This window comes from Geospiza fortis, unplaced genomic scaffold (genome assembly GCF_000277835.1).
Source record: "Geospiza fortis unplaced genomic scaffold, GeoFor_1.0 scaffold237, whole genome shotgun sequence".
NCBI lineage: Eukaryota > Metazoa > Chordata > Aves > Passeriformes > Thraupidae > Geospiza > Geospiza fortis.
This window is the reverse complement of record NW_005054319.1, coordinates 1,478,568-1,493,472: the sequence shown is the minus strand read 5'-3', so window position 1 is coordinate 1,493,472 and position 14,905 is coordinate 1,478,568. Positions and strand designations below refer to the sequence as shown.

Genomic DNA, 14,905 nt, shown 5'->3' with positions numbered 1-14,905 from the left:
CCCAGAGAAAAGCCTTTGACAGAGCTGAGCTGGTGGGGCACCATCCCAGGACATTTTTCCACATTTTTTGTACTTGTGCTGGTGGAAATGAACCACTTGTGTTTCCTGCTGCTCCAGTGGGGAATAACCGAAGCAGCAGAGGGGCCTCAAGGGGTTAGAACTCACTGGGCACAGGAGAACATCTCCCAGGCTGATGTGTCCCATGGCTGCTCCACATCTCCTGCCCCCAGGTACAAGGACATCCCCACTGCAGCCACCAGCCCAGCCCACGTTCCCTCTGGGACAAAATACAGATGAATAACCAGGAACAGTGGTTTTAAATCGTTTATTTTTAAAACATGAAACCCAAGCTGAATAGAAACCACAGATATTACATTTAGGTTTTTTTGTTTAGTATTTGCAAACCAAAAAGTTACAGTAAAAAATAGCTACGTTACAATCAAGAGAACTACAGAATTAAAAGTAAAGATACAAAAATGGGCTCAATCCTCTTTAATCTTCACAATTTAAAAACATTTTGGGTAAGTGCAGGAACACTTGAAAGAAACTAGCAGTTCTGAAGTTTTAAAAAAAAATTATATATATTTATATATTATATATGTATATAAAGTGGTATGATATACAACCATTATGGTTAAGAAGAAAAAAAAAACAACAAACAAAACAGAGAAGTTACAAAAAGGCCAGGTACATGTTCACCATTAGGTTTCTGTGCACAGTGTCCAAGAAAATAAACTTCCCTCTGAATGATGTGAATAAAACTCATGGGGCCTCCCGTTAACCAAGGGACCTGAGGCACACGACGTGACAGCTGGGCAGCTGCACCCAGGGCAGAGGACAATGGAAGAAATGAGGCTTTTCTGGGACTTCAGCAGCCTCCTGGGCAGAGGCCACTGGAGAAGTCTTGGTGTGAGATTAGAGGAGGAACAGGAAGGAAGGAGTTGGGAATTGCATAGTGAGGAGCAATGTGGTATCAAATATGCAGAGCACCTAAGAGCTTCATGCTACAGTTATCCTCTTTAGGAAAGGAGCATTTTGAACTTTCTGGTTGTACATCAATTTATGTTCCACTTTGTTCATGCAGCCACAGGGGCTGGGTGAGCACCTGGGAGCTCCAGGCCACCAGGAACCCATCCCTCACCTCCCAGCTGGGCAGCACACTCACCATCACGGCTTGGCAGAGATCCCACACCCCCCGACAGCACAAACCACCTGTCAGCCATCTAGGAACTGCTATAGAACACCCCACACTTCTGCTGGGCCTCCTGGGCTGCCTAGGGAAGCACACACACACCATTTCTGGAAAAGGGAGGGAGGCTGTGGTGAAAGGAGGTACAGACCAAGCCTTGGTTCTGTCTCAAGGCTTGAGATCTGCTTCTCAGTACCTCCCTGGAGGGCTTTGGGCTTTTCCCCTCCCACCCAGAGGTGTTCACTGACACTTGCTAGGATGGGGGAGACCCTGGCTGCTCCTTGGAGCCCAGGCAGGAACAACTCCAAAGGCAGCTCCTCTCCCGAGCTCAGGGGAAACCCACCCACCCCATCTCCTCTGGAACTGGGGGGGTGGCAGGGACCAACAAGCCAAGACACCTCTCTCTTCTTCAAAGGGCTCAGAATGGTATTTCAGTGGCTGCTGGGAGGGAGAGAAGGGGGCACCAGAAGTGAAGCCTGGGCTTGCTCCCACCTGGACCTTGCTCTGGGGGCACCCACCCACTCCTGCCTCCCACCACCCTGCAGCACCCACAGCTCTCGTGAGCAATGGCTGAGCAGCTCCCTGAGAAATGCTTCAGCTCTCAGAAAGGCCAAACTTTTCATGTAGTTTCAGGGAACTGCTATGGAAATCCTGACTTAGGATCACTTAAAACCCCATGCACTGTGTCCCCCTCAAAGCACTCAAATGAACATCCCTTGCATCTTGGCTGAGATGACTGTACACGGAAAATCAACACCTATCAAATGGAGAAAACTTAAAAAGGACAGGAGGGGAAGGGAGCACTCCATCCTTCACATTTGGGTACATGGATGCACGCTAAAAATCTTAGCTTGAACCCTTTTATCAGCACACAAAATGAATTCAGTTTAATAATACATACAGGATACAAACACTACAGTTATAATTCCCAAGACAGCACAAGAAATTCACAGCCAAGTCTTGATTTGATTTCCTTTACAATTACAATGCAGTCTTGAACACTGGACACAAGAGTCCAACATGCTATTTACATTTCACATTGTGGAGATGTTTGTGTGCTTGGAAGAGTTCTCAGTTCCAAAAGAAAGTGTCATTCACACATGATGATGCAGTGGAAATAAACCAAGCCAACCAGACAAGCCAATGACCACATTTGTGCTTCTGAAAAGGTAACATGAAGTGTCTTCACTGATGCAGTCACCTTCAACCGGACAAGCTGCCGTCCACTCTGCAGTCAGCGAGGTGTCCAGAGGCCAATCTCAGCTCCTCCAACTTCTGGACCCTTTTTCTAGCAACCAGCAACACGAGAAATGTCCAATAATGTCAGCTAGGACACACCAAGTGATATGGCCTCGGCGTTTTGTCACATTAAAAACAGAGAGACACGATGGAAGAGAGAGAAGTCTCTACAGCTTTACCTCCTGCAGCTTGAAGAGTTTGGACTCCCTCAACCATGAATGCCATCCAGAACAGATGAGTCTTTGCCAGATAGCACCTGCTGTTCACCCTAGAGGGAGGCACAGAGTCTGGGAGATCTTGGCTTTTCAAAGTCCCCTCCTCAGACTGAATGTGACCATATGGATGAGACTGATTATGTCGCAGCCATAAGAATAGGCAAAGGCCATCTGTTCTTCAGCAGATCCATTCAGACCAGCCTGCAGAAATGCCACACTGTTGCTCAAGGTTCCAGTAAAACAAAAAAAAAAAAAAAAAAGGAAAAAACCCAAAAAAGTAGTAGTAATAATAACAATAATAAACCAAAAGAAACCCATTTGTCTGTGTTTCCTATCCAGCGCTCTGCACAGCATGCAGCGGGGCAGCAGAGTTCCAGGATGCTTTACAAAAGTGCAATATCCATGTCAAGTAAAGGAAGTGCTGGCTGGACACAGGTACACTGCTCACACCGCAGTCACGTTGTGCTGGCCCCCAGAGAGCAAAATGTTATCTCCATAACATTCTTTCCAGTTATATGTTGAAGTCACAGAGCACGTATCTCCACAGCTGTGCCTTGCTGCGAGCCCCAAACACTGTCAGAAGTTGTTCTGGGTGTTGGAAGTGGCTGTGCCAGACCTTGGAAGGAAGCAGGTCAAGGTGGCTGCTCTGTTGGATGCTGCAAACAAAGGCTCACTCCTGTTCCTGTGTGGCACAGACAATGCCACGGTGACAACTTAGACCCAGCCCAAAGTGCAGCCACACGCAGGTTCAGGGTGCATTCTGTGCAGGTACACAGAAATACTTGTTTTGACAGGGTTCCCCACACCCTCCAGCCTCCAAAACATGTGCCTTCCACCAGTAGGACTGGGCCACAGATTTCAGGGCAGCTCTCCTAAAATTGATAATGTGAGTAGCAATCGGAGCACATCCTTGTGTGGAGGGATGATGGCAGAACAACTCAGCCTTAATAAGGATTATATATGGCTCTTGATTCTTTCTTCAGAGTGAGGGAAAGGTTGGGGTTCCCCCAGAGAACAGTTGGGTGCTTGGGGCCCTGCAAGATCACCTTAACTCACCCTGTACACCCACAGCTCCTGGTAGGCTCCAAGACAGGATGGAAGCCCTGGGGCTCGTCAGCCACAGTGTCCCTCCATACCACCTGTGACCAGGTTTCCCTGCCCTTGTTATTTGATAAAACAGAGGTAATGTTTCAGTGTGAAGCCCATCCAATATGTCTGAAAGGGCATACTCAGTCCTGAGCAAGAATATCCTGCTTCCAGAGATTCATGGTGAAGTGTGAAGTTTATTCCAAATCCTTCTCCTCCTGTCTGTGTGGTGATGCCTCCTCCCTGTCTCACACTCCTTCGAATGGTAACAGCTGGCCTTACAGTTTAGTAGTGGTTTCTATCTTAAGAGGAGTTTGAAAGCTTGCTGTGCCACAGAGCTGGTACCATTTCCCAGCAGATCCCTGCAGCCTGTTTAGCTGCCTGCCAGGAGCAGCTCCCACCTCACTGCAAGAAGGCAACTGACTTGAGAAAAGGCAGGTTGGTAATTCTGTGCCCCAAGCAGCAAACGAGGGGTAAACAAACATCAGTCTGAACATCACCGAGGTGATAATGAACTGCCTCTGCCAACGGCTCCACTCCAGTTTGAGAGATGCTTCCCACTCAATTTCCTCTGCCAGTTGTTTAATAAAATGCTCAGCAGCTCTGCTAAGATGCCCCTACTAAGAGGTAAAAAGACAAAAAGGAACATTATAGTTACCCTAGTGAAAGGGCAGTAGTTGACAGCACCTCCCAAGAGGCAGTCTCCTCTTCCAGCAGGAAGCTGCCAGTGCCCTTTGGAGCACTGCTCTTCAGTGGGAAGTACAGCACCAGTGAAGGATGTTGCCCTCTGCAGGCACCCAGCTGCCCCTTTGCAAGCCTTGTTCTGCCTCACGTCTAGAAAATGCCTTACATGTGCATTAGTATGGTCAGATAGTGGTTAGCAATGTGCCTTTGAAAACTAAACAAAATAGAAAAAAATAGAAATCTGTTCTGACAGTCACAATGTTGTCGAGGGTTTTGGACTCTAAACACAGAAGATACACTGACAATCTGGTGAGTTTGTTAGGAATGAGGCTCCAAAAACCTCCTTCAATGCCATTTCAGCAACCCTGTGCTGTAGATTATGGTTTATAAAAAAGGAAAAAAAGAAAGTCCAGCAGAGTTCACAGGTCATTCCCACGTGGAGAGCTTGCATTTGCTATAAATCCATTGGTGCTTCCAGTTTCTCTTACTTTTGCTAGCTACTGTCCCATAAGATCTAGCATCAGAGAGCCAAAACTCTTTAGTGCAAAAATACCTCCCATAAAGTCTTAAAAGTCTTTCCCTGGAAAAATTTGGCACCAAGTGAGTGGCTGGCTCCTGTTTGATCTGTGTCAGCCTGGGAAAGGCAGCACCCAGAATGCCATCTGCAAATACCTGGGCTTCCCTGGTGGAGCAGAGAGTCAGCTCCAGAGCAGTGGACAGGGAAACTGACTGGTGCTGGGCCCCCCTGCTCCTCCTCAAGAACTCATATATAGATATAGAGGGAAAGAAAAAGGCATTTTCTTAATGGACTCCAAAAAAAAAAAAAGTTAACCAGGGTAGTGAAATGGTTTGCTCTTCTGGAGCAAATTCCAGTGGATATGCAGTGACACCCTGAGGCAGGAGTCCCTCCTCTCTCACCAGAGGATTCCCACCAGATGCTGAGCTGTGCATTCCCCAGCATTCCCTCGTTGCACACCAGCCACAGGCACCCAGAGCTGCTTCTTCAGTGTCTGACAGGCTGCTGGTCCCACTGCAGAAGTGAAGAAGATCTACCACCATCTTTCACCAAGTCCCTCTTGGAACAGAAGGGGGAAGAAGGAGGCAGAAGAAATTCACCCCCTGTTCCTGCCAGGCTGCTCTGGTGAGCTGCCCATGGGCTGGGGCCCAGGTTCCTGCCCAGGTGCTGTCAGCTGCTGGCCAGCACACGTTTGCTCTCTTGTACTACAGGGTGAAGGCTTAAATTCAAAAGGAGCTTCCACTCAGTGGCCAGGTACCAGGTTGGAAGGGTGGTCTGGGCTGGAGAAACAGAAGGAGCTGCACTAGATTTTGGGCAGAACAGCAGGATTGTTCTACAAGGACAGCACAGGGGCACAGCAGTTGGCACATTGTTTAGTCTGACTGCACGTGTGGGTTTTGTTTTTTGTTTTTCTTTTTGTTTTTTTTTGCTTTTTGCTTTTGCTTTTTCATTTTAATGCACACTGCCAGCATCTGGACGAGGTTGGTTGGTGGCGAGGTATTTGGCTCTCATGCTGGAGGTGTACTGGAGAAAGAAAAGACAAGACAAAAAACACAAAACAAACAAACAGAAAGTTAAGTCAGAATGACTAATGTCACGATGGAACCACAGATTTCTACCACTTCTCAGCATAACATGGTGTGTATTTACAGCAAGCATCTCATGGAGCTGCTGACTCAGTGTTTAAGAGGAAAGTTTCACAAGTCACTGCATAGTTCACTCTGAGTAACATTCTGCCACTCTGCTGCAGGGGTGCTGGTGATTTATCCAAGCGCTCTAGAGAAGGAAATCCAACAGTCACTAAGTCAAAACATGACATATGTTGCTTGGGAGAAGAGAGGGAAATGGGAATGATGCAGATGTAAAAACCCACCCCGCACTTTCACCCTCTCTTAGTGATGTTACTGCTTTCAACCATGCCAGAAAAGGAGGTTGAAAAGAAAATGGGTGCTCACTGTATCTTCACATTGCATTTTACAGCAATGAGGGCATCAGAAGACTGCACGTGCCACGGATGGGCAGCTTGAAAGAAAAGTGAGGAATAAATGATTTATGCCCAAGAAAGAACACACCCTATCAGGCTGGAAACAGGCTGCCATCAAACAGGATGATATCAGCAAGTTATCAGGTGGGTGACAGCCCACTGTGGTTTGGGATCCAAGCTGTGCACTGTGCAGCAGCAGATGAGACTCCAGCGTGGGGGTGAGAAGAGCAAGTCACAAAGATGAAGGTTAGTTTGATTTGGAGGTGGTGGTGCTGTTCTCATTCTCTTTTTTATTCTAAGCAAGGCAATCCAGAACAGCTCCCAGAAGCTACTGAGGTAACCTGTGTCATTCAGCTCTGAATAATGAGCTGAAAAACACGTGAATAAAATCCAGCAGTAAGAACAGAACTTTGCCTCTTTATGCCAATGGGTTTGATACCTTCTGGGTTCTGCTACCACAATATTAACAACCAAGCAATGAGGACAGACATTTCATTCCTCTTTTTATACCCTCTGGAGCCTGCATAATTCTATAATATCCACAGCTTACTTCCCAAGAGTGCTCTTCAGCATTCTGACTTTTTATCACCTCTTAAACCAAACCACATAAAATAGCCAGTTAAGCTGGCAGAGACAACTGAAAGGCAGTTCCACACCAGGAGGTATGATTTATCTTGCCCACTGGGAGAGAACATTATGAGGCATCTTTAGGCTCTCAAAAGCTCAGCTGTCCATGGGGGTTTTCAGAGAATTAACAGTATTTTATCAGTTTTCCTTCAAAGACTGACCTGCCTTGAACCTCTGCACAATAGAAGAGAGAAACTGTTCCTCTGGCAGAGCTGATCCCAGCAGCACAAGATGAAGACACCTGTGGCTTACTTGCACACTCAGCTTTTTGTGTCTTCCATAATTGGAAAACTTTTTCAGAACATGGATCTTAATATAAAACTCTGGCCCAGAAATGGCATCTATATTTAGAAGACAAGGGGTACATCTGTTCTTTCTAAGATGTATTTTTTGTCAGTGAGAGGGCAAAAAGATAGAAAATAGCAAGCTGAGCTACTTTAAGGGCAATAATCTATACAGCTTATTAAATGTGATTACAGTTTCAGAAATAAAGTTTAGGGTGTTATTAATACATAGGAGAATAACCCAACAGGCTCAGAGAGGTTTAGAAATCAAAGAACTTTGTCATAGAGTAAGTAGGGCACATTTCAGGTAGTGCAATGCTGAAATTACCATCCTAGCCTCATGATAAGAAGAGTGCCCTAGAAGGAAAAACCCATTTGAGTGCTCATTTTCCATTTGCATTCTCTATAGTGATATGTGATAGGAGATGAGTATGAACAGAGAACTTCCCCCGGTGCTAAAGTTGTGTAAGAAGTATTTAGAAAAAAAAATAAAATCTCAGATAATGGAAGGTTATTGTGCATCTTTCTGGACTAGTCATATGGGCTCAGCACACAACATGCAACATAAACTTTCTTTAAAGCATTAAAATCAAGAGGACTACTTGAGGAATTGCATTTCAAAGATGTACAAAGTACACCTATCATGGCAGGAGAAGTTGAAAAGAATTCCCTCCTTCCTCCAAAAAGAAAAGACCGCACAGTTGTTTAAGTGTCACTAACACAAAGTAACCAGGAACACAAGATCTGGAGAGTCAAGCAGAGAGTATTTTACATTCAAACCTACCTGCAAATCCACCACAAGAAACAAATCAAGACTCAGGGTAGTCAGAGTTAGGGCTGATGTTCTCTCCTTAACTTGGGATTTTTGCACCTTTGTACCTCTTGCCAGTTCAGCTGAACCAGTTACTCTTTCTGTTAAGTGTATTTTTAATGACCATGGGAAGTGTGACAGAGAGCTGGCAGCAGAGAGCCAGCACTGCCCTGTGCACCTCTCACAGCACAGCTCTGTCACAGTGCTCTGGGTCAGCCTCAGCATCACCCTCCAGGTACCACCGCCTTCTCCACATGCTGAGTCCTTCCTCAAGTCCTTCTCTGCATCCTCTGCTGGGAAGCAGAGGAAAGATGCTGTGGAACACACAGGTCCCAACAGCTGGACAGGCCAGCAGATGAAGATGTATCAGCAGATACTTGGCACTTTTGGATATGAAACCAAACTATATTATCCAGAGTTAAAGTAATTAAGCCTTTAGTTGCTTTAAAAAAAATCACTATGTCTTTAACTCCTTTAAAAAGTGATTCTAAAGACAGAAAGCCTGAGCACAATTCAGACCAAGGAGGGCTTGGACTCCACTCTGAGGCCCACAGCTGTCAGGTTCACAGTTGCATTTAGTTTCCTTTAAAGAGGAGCTTTCATAGAAGGTTAAAGAACATGCACAATTCAGTCATTCTTCCAGCACGCTCACTGGAAGTACCCATGTGCCTACACACCCTCATTTACCCTTTCCAAAACAGCACAGAGGACAAGTTTCACCCCATACCTCCACCTCACTGTCAGCTTCCCCAAGAAGGGCACCTGAAAGAGTTCTTGTTCCCATCCCTGCTGGTGCCTGTGCTATTCAGCACAGCACCTCTCAGTCACTTACCAGCCAGCTCCAACAAACACAGCTGATTGCACACAGGGTTATTTTTGTATTTCTCCAAAGAAAATAGAAGTCTCTGCTTCATATTCAGCCTTGTTGAGGGTATAAACTTTCACAGGTGTGGTTTGCCAGCACATGCTAGTTAGGCACTTAACACACATAGCCTGGGCACAAAGGAATCGTTGGCTGCAAAAAAACCCCTAATTTTAAGGAATAATAAGTTTGTTTTAGAGGCCATAAATTCTACTGACTCCTGTGAAATCCATAAGTATTTCAGAGCTAACTAAGCTATGCTGCAAGATCACTTACCATATGAAACCATGACTGAGTACAAACCATTTACTATTTGTGGTTTAAAACCCACGTGAATTCCTCTTGAGCTACCCTGACTTTGATTTCCTGCCAGAGCTGTTCAGGTAATGCAATAAAGACCAAAGCTTCTGGATTCAAGTTCTGAAAGGTTGATCTCAAACAGCTAGAGCACAGTAAACACAGAGGGTTTGGTGTTATTATGTATGGGAGGTACAAGATGCAGGGAAACAGCTAATTCTAGCCAGTGGGTTCTGAATTCAAAGGGACTTAAGTCTTTCAAGTCAAAAGAACAGAGCTTCTGTTGGTTTTGTTTGTTTTTCAAGCCCTGGAAAGAATGCAGTGCCTTTTCCATAGCCCTTCAGCCAGCCACATGAAGCTCGGGTGGGACCATAGATAAACAGGAGACAGTGCAGACTGGGACCAGGTCATGCTCCAGCCCAGGGATTTCAAGTCTAGAATGAAGGCCCTAGAATTTCCCCACCCTCACCGGTATTTTATTTCATGGAACAGATCCATCTAACATTGCTACAATACCACCTACAGGAACAGCAAAGCAGAAAACCCCACCACAAGCTGAGGCCCAGGAGCGGTCTTAGCAAGACTTAAGACTGGAGAAAGCTGTGAGCTTTTCAAGGGTGCTGGCACCATGCTTCAGACAAGGTTGTTTGCATTCATGCACCACGGCAGAGGCATCAAGACACCCCATCCAGCCCCCCCGCCCCCAGGCAGGCAGGCAGAGAGCAAGGAGCAGCAGGGATGCAGACCAAGCACCAAGAGAACAGAAAGGAATCCAGTGCAAGGCTGAGAGAAGTGCCAACAAGAAGAAGAAGAAGAAGAAGCAGCAGAGAAGAAGGAACAGCAGCAGCTTTATGGATATGTATTTCTGGGAAGAGAATGACAGCCAAAAGCAAAGGGCTCCCCGTTCCCACTGGAACCAGCACGTTCCTGGCACTGTGTAGTTCCCTTGAAGGAGCACTGTCCTTCACACCACCTGAGTTGTCTGGTAGTCCTAACCACATCCTGTATTTAAGCAACCTAATAACCCCCAAAAATGCAGAGCACCTCCTCTTTCTTTGTCGTGAGGGAGCAAACATTGGCTGTCTTGGAGAGCACCAGCAACTGCAGCCCGTGAGGAATGCAGACAGTGAAATGGTACTAGGAGGGCCCTGCTCACAGAGTCTGTGGGACATGGATGGGATGGTTTGGACACACACAGAACAAACAAAACAGTAAAAGGTTTTGAAACAGAACGAAACAGATCTTAGTGATTATATCTGGACCCTTAAGGAAGATTTTCTTTAAAAATTTGCTCCTTTCTGACTCAAATGTAAGGATAAAAGGAAAAGCTGCCCACAGATCTGACAGGCAATTAAGTAACTCTTCAGGACAGTTTAAAATTAAAAATCCTACAAATGAGCTGCAAGCTTGTGGCAGGTTGGCATTGATGGTTTTGGGTGTTATGGCTACTAAGGACAAGCAGAACAGCAGCAGGGCTCAAGGAGAGCCAAAAGCTGAATTAAGACAACCATTCCTGACTGAAGTGCTGCTAGATTGGTTCTCTTTACTCCTAGAGAACAGCTTCTTGCGATCAGAAAACTTCCATGTTGCTTTTGAAGTGCAAGGTTACTCCTACATTTGAGCAGCACTCAGCACCTGGTGTTCAAGCTGTTCTGAAGTGTGGGATCCAAGCTGAAGCTGCTGTGAGGTGGCTTTTGTGAGGCACAGGCACCTGCAACCCTCACAAGGTGCACCAGAAGCCTCCAGAAGGTCGATACCGCTCCTTGAGTCTGCACCAGAGCCAAAAACGGATTTTCACTTTCACCCTTGGCAGGAGGGGATGGGGTGGGAGGTGCAGAGGGAAGGAATGTGAAGAAATAAAAGGCACTGGCCTGGGATAAAGAGTGCAGGGATGAAGGGAGCGGTTGGGAGTGGAGAGGGGGTTGAGCAGGGAGGACCTTGGTTGCAGTACCTGTTCCATCTGCGGGCGCTGTTACCAGTATGTCCGAGCACTGTCCGAGGGCTTAAGCTGCCAGCTCATATGGCTGCTACTGTCCATGGCAGCCAAATACAACTGTGATGACGCAAGAAAGAGAGAGAAAAAGAGAGTGCAGCCTCAACGTGCATGAAAAACACAGTGCAAGCAAGTGAAACCCTGGTGTGTGCCAGCGACAAGGTGGGCTCTACCACCCTAAGGGGATATCCCTGTGGCAAGAAGGAGAAATCAGAAGGAATGAGAGAAGGAAAAACACAAACAAACAAACAAAAAGCCAGGAAAAGTAACGGACAAACAATGCAGCGGGATCATCACATCTTAGTTTTCACCATCTGTTCACAGAAAGCTAAATGGAATAGGTCAGCTCTGTCTGCCCACTGGACATAACCTACTTGGATAGTTATCTCCCTCTCCTCCCTCCCTAAAAGAGGCAGGGATGTGTGCATTGGTATTCCCTTTTTGTCTCTCTCCTCCCACAGACAATTTGCTATGAAAAGTTACCATTCCTTCTGCCTCAGTACGGTCTCAGCCACCTGCTATGGAGAGCTGCAAATACAAAAATCCCAGAAAAGCCTTTCCCTGTTGCCTGCCAATATGAGAATAGAAAGCATTTTTCTTCTCTCCACTGCCTGTCTACTACATCCCTCCAGGAAACACATTTACCCCATAGCCTGGTTCCATCCCTCATTTGGGGGAAGCTCCTTTTCTATGGGTGCAGTGCTGCTCCCTCATCCTCCCCAGCTCCTGCACTTCCCCACAGCCCATACTGATGGCTGCCAACTCAAGTTACTCTGAAGAAAAACAAACCCTTTATCTACTCCCAAACCACAGCCTAAGGCAGCAGGACTGAGATTCCCACTCAGGGCATTGACACAAACAGCAGCTGAAGCCCCACTCAGGGCATTGACACAAACAGCAACTGAAGAACCAGGGAACTCCTTGCCTCACTCCAACCCCGTGGAAGGGGATTTGCTTTCTCTGAAGCAGAAGAGCTGTAGGGCAAGGGGAAGCAGGACATGGAAGGAACATGTGCCCTGGCAGTAGCAGAGGGACAGTGCCCTTCTGGCCCAGGAGACAGCAGCAGTGCAGCACGTCAGGGACTGTGCTGAGAGCGGATAACGCGACCAGAGCTCGCGACTGGAGCACGGGGCAGGAAACCTCTTTGGGAAGGGTGGAAGAGGTCTGGCCAAGGACAGAGACAAGGATCAACTCTGCACATTTCCACTTCCTCTACAGCAAGATGAACTGGTCCTCTTGAAGCGAAACCATGAATGGCATGCCCTCATTTCCACCACAGTTCCTACTCCTTCATCCGCCAACCTCCTCTTCCTCCCCTTCCCATCAATTTGAACCAGGCACCACAGAGTGTGTTTTCTTTACCTACACCTGAAGACTGGTTGGTCATTAGGCATTTTACTACTCATCCTCTGTAATCACACCACCAAGTTAGTGAGCACTGGGATGGCATGTTCTCCAGGTTCTGCTGTAAATCAGGCTTACAGGATCCAGTGAGGGAGGGCAAGATTCATTTAGTTCTTATCCAGCCATGAAGACAAGCCCATGTTTTATCCAGCATACAGAAATGGCTATCAGGCCACTCCAAATACCAAAACCTTCCATGAAAGTTTCTTTTTTTCCTCCATAGGAAATTAAATACAAAAATAGATTTCAAAGAAAGTAAAACAGTTGTGAAAGAAAGATTTAAAAAAAAATCTCAACAAAAAATAATACAGGTTTCATCCTACCATCTCTTTAGGGCAGATTAAGGAGAGAGGTTCAGCAATAACTCTGAATTTACAGTTTGAACAAGTTTCTTTTAAAACTTGAGGAACCAATGGCACAGATAGCAAGTACACTGCATGCAAGTGAATCATACTGCTGAAGTCACCCACCAAGATACTCATGCACTTCAGTGGTGGCAGGACTGGGCCCATAGGATTACCAGCATTAATTGACTGAGTTTTATTTAGTCTTTTCTTGTGCAATGTCCAAAGCAGCATAGCAGGGTTTTATTCTCTATGGCAGGTGAGACACAGCTTGTCTATTCAAGCTGCTGCCATTTATGGGCCAGATCCTGTGTTTGGCTGCACAATCAGCTCCCTTGGGAGTACACAGGAGTGGCAAATGTGTATTCCCCAAAGCTGCTGAAGCAGAGAAGAGCAGTAAAGAGAGACTTACTGAGGGAGGTGGGGACTCCCGGCCAATGAGCGGGGTATTCTCGCAACGGGGGTTCTGGAAATTTGCATTCTGGCTCCTAGGAAAGGAAGACACACATGGTAACGGGGCACTTGCCATGCTTCTCTGGGGAGGGTCTCTGATGGGGACACAGGGCAGAGCATCCTCACCCCCAGAACTACTGCATCAGGTCAGTCTCCTTCAAAGCTTTTCCTACAGACCAGATGGATCCCCTTTTTCAGATAAGGGCATAAAACGATCATAATTTTCCTCAGATTGAGCACTATTTTTACATTCTTACTCAGAAGGGCCCACAATGAATCACATCAAGTGATTTAAAAATAGGGCCTTGTGAAAATCTGCCTCCCTGCAGCATCAGAACTGCCAAGTGGCAGAAATGGAGATAAAATGAGGACAACGTCTAAGGAGATAAACAAAATGATGTGGCAGCCCAAAAAAAGATGGGCCCTGATGATAGTCCAAATGTAATCAGGGTTAGGCACTTCTGGAGAAAGCTCTGAAGGTCCCACCTGGACTAGGTAGCTCCAACAGATGTCAGAGGTGACTGCAAATACTGTAGAAAGAGAGAGCCCACAGGTTTTTTCTTGGCTCTCAGTCTTTTGGGAGGCTTCTGGCAAGACTGCTCTGTGTGAAGAATTAAGTCTTCTGGTGATCAGAATCACTGTGTAATAAGAAGCCCAGACAATACCTTCCTACTTCTTTTCTTTAGACATTTTCCTGAGTCCTGGAGCACAAAGCTGTTCACATTTTGGAGCATGCTGTCTAACTAACTCCTCCTAGTGCAGCACTATTCCCTTCTCCCATTAGACGCCAATCAGAAAAACAAAATCCTTCACTGCTTTTTACCTCTAGGTCAGAAGTGCAGCACTGGAGCCAACAGAGATGAGGAGGAAGGCCTGTGGAGAGGCTTCCCTGGGGATACTCACATGTACTCCGTGACGGGAGCATTGCTGACTGTGTGTGCTGCTGCAGGGATGCTGGTCTCACTGCCATAACTACTGCCACAGCTGTACAGGCTGGGCATGTGCACTCTGTACAGATTATCGTGTGTCTGCCTGCTCCCTTGAGCAGCTGATTCTTCTTCCCCATCATCATCTGAGCCTCTGCAAGAAGGAGAAAAAGTTCCTCCTAGAACCTTACAGTGACCCCACGTGTGGGGTTTGCAGGAAACCATGGCAATCCTAGGAACCTCCCAGTCATCTTCCACATCCTCCACGCTGGTGCCCGTTTGGGATGGCTCAGGGTGGCAGCGTGAAGCACAGCCCACAGCACAGTGACTCAGCCCTCCCACCGATCCCATCTGGAGGTGCACACTGCGTGATCCCCTCCAGCCTCCCTGCAGGCTTCTCAGCACGGCTCTGCAGCTGCCCAGCTGTACAGCCAGAGGATGGATACACATCCTATCATGTACAGCACTAAAAAACCCCACAGACAACAAAA

At 46.7% G+C, this 14,905-nt stretch overlaps 1 protein-coding gene across 1 annotated transcript in view; it reads right to left on the bottom strand.

The window, feature by feature from the left end:
- Positions 1 to 310: 310 nt before the first annotated feature.
- Positions 311 to 14,905, bottom strand: part of TTYH3 (tweety family member 3) — a gene marked incomplete at its 5' end in the record, with an annotated part of 38,317 nt that continues 23,722 nt past the window's right edge. The window contains 4 exons of the mRNA XM_031056560.1: positions 311 to 5,953; positions 11,246 to 11,347; positions 13,448 to 13,523; positions 14,392 to 14,568. Of these exons, the coding sequence (XP_030912420.1) occupies positions 11,267 to 11,347; positions 13,448 to 13,523; positions 14,392 to 14,568 (334 nt within the window). The remainder of the gene's footprint in view (positions 5,954 to 11,245; positions 11,348 to 13,447; positions 13,524 to 14,391; positions 14,569 to 14,905) is intronic.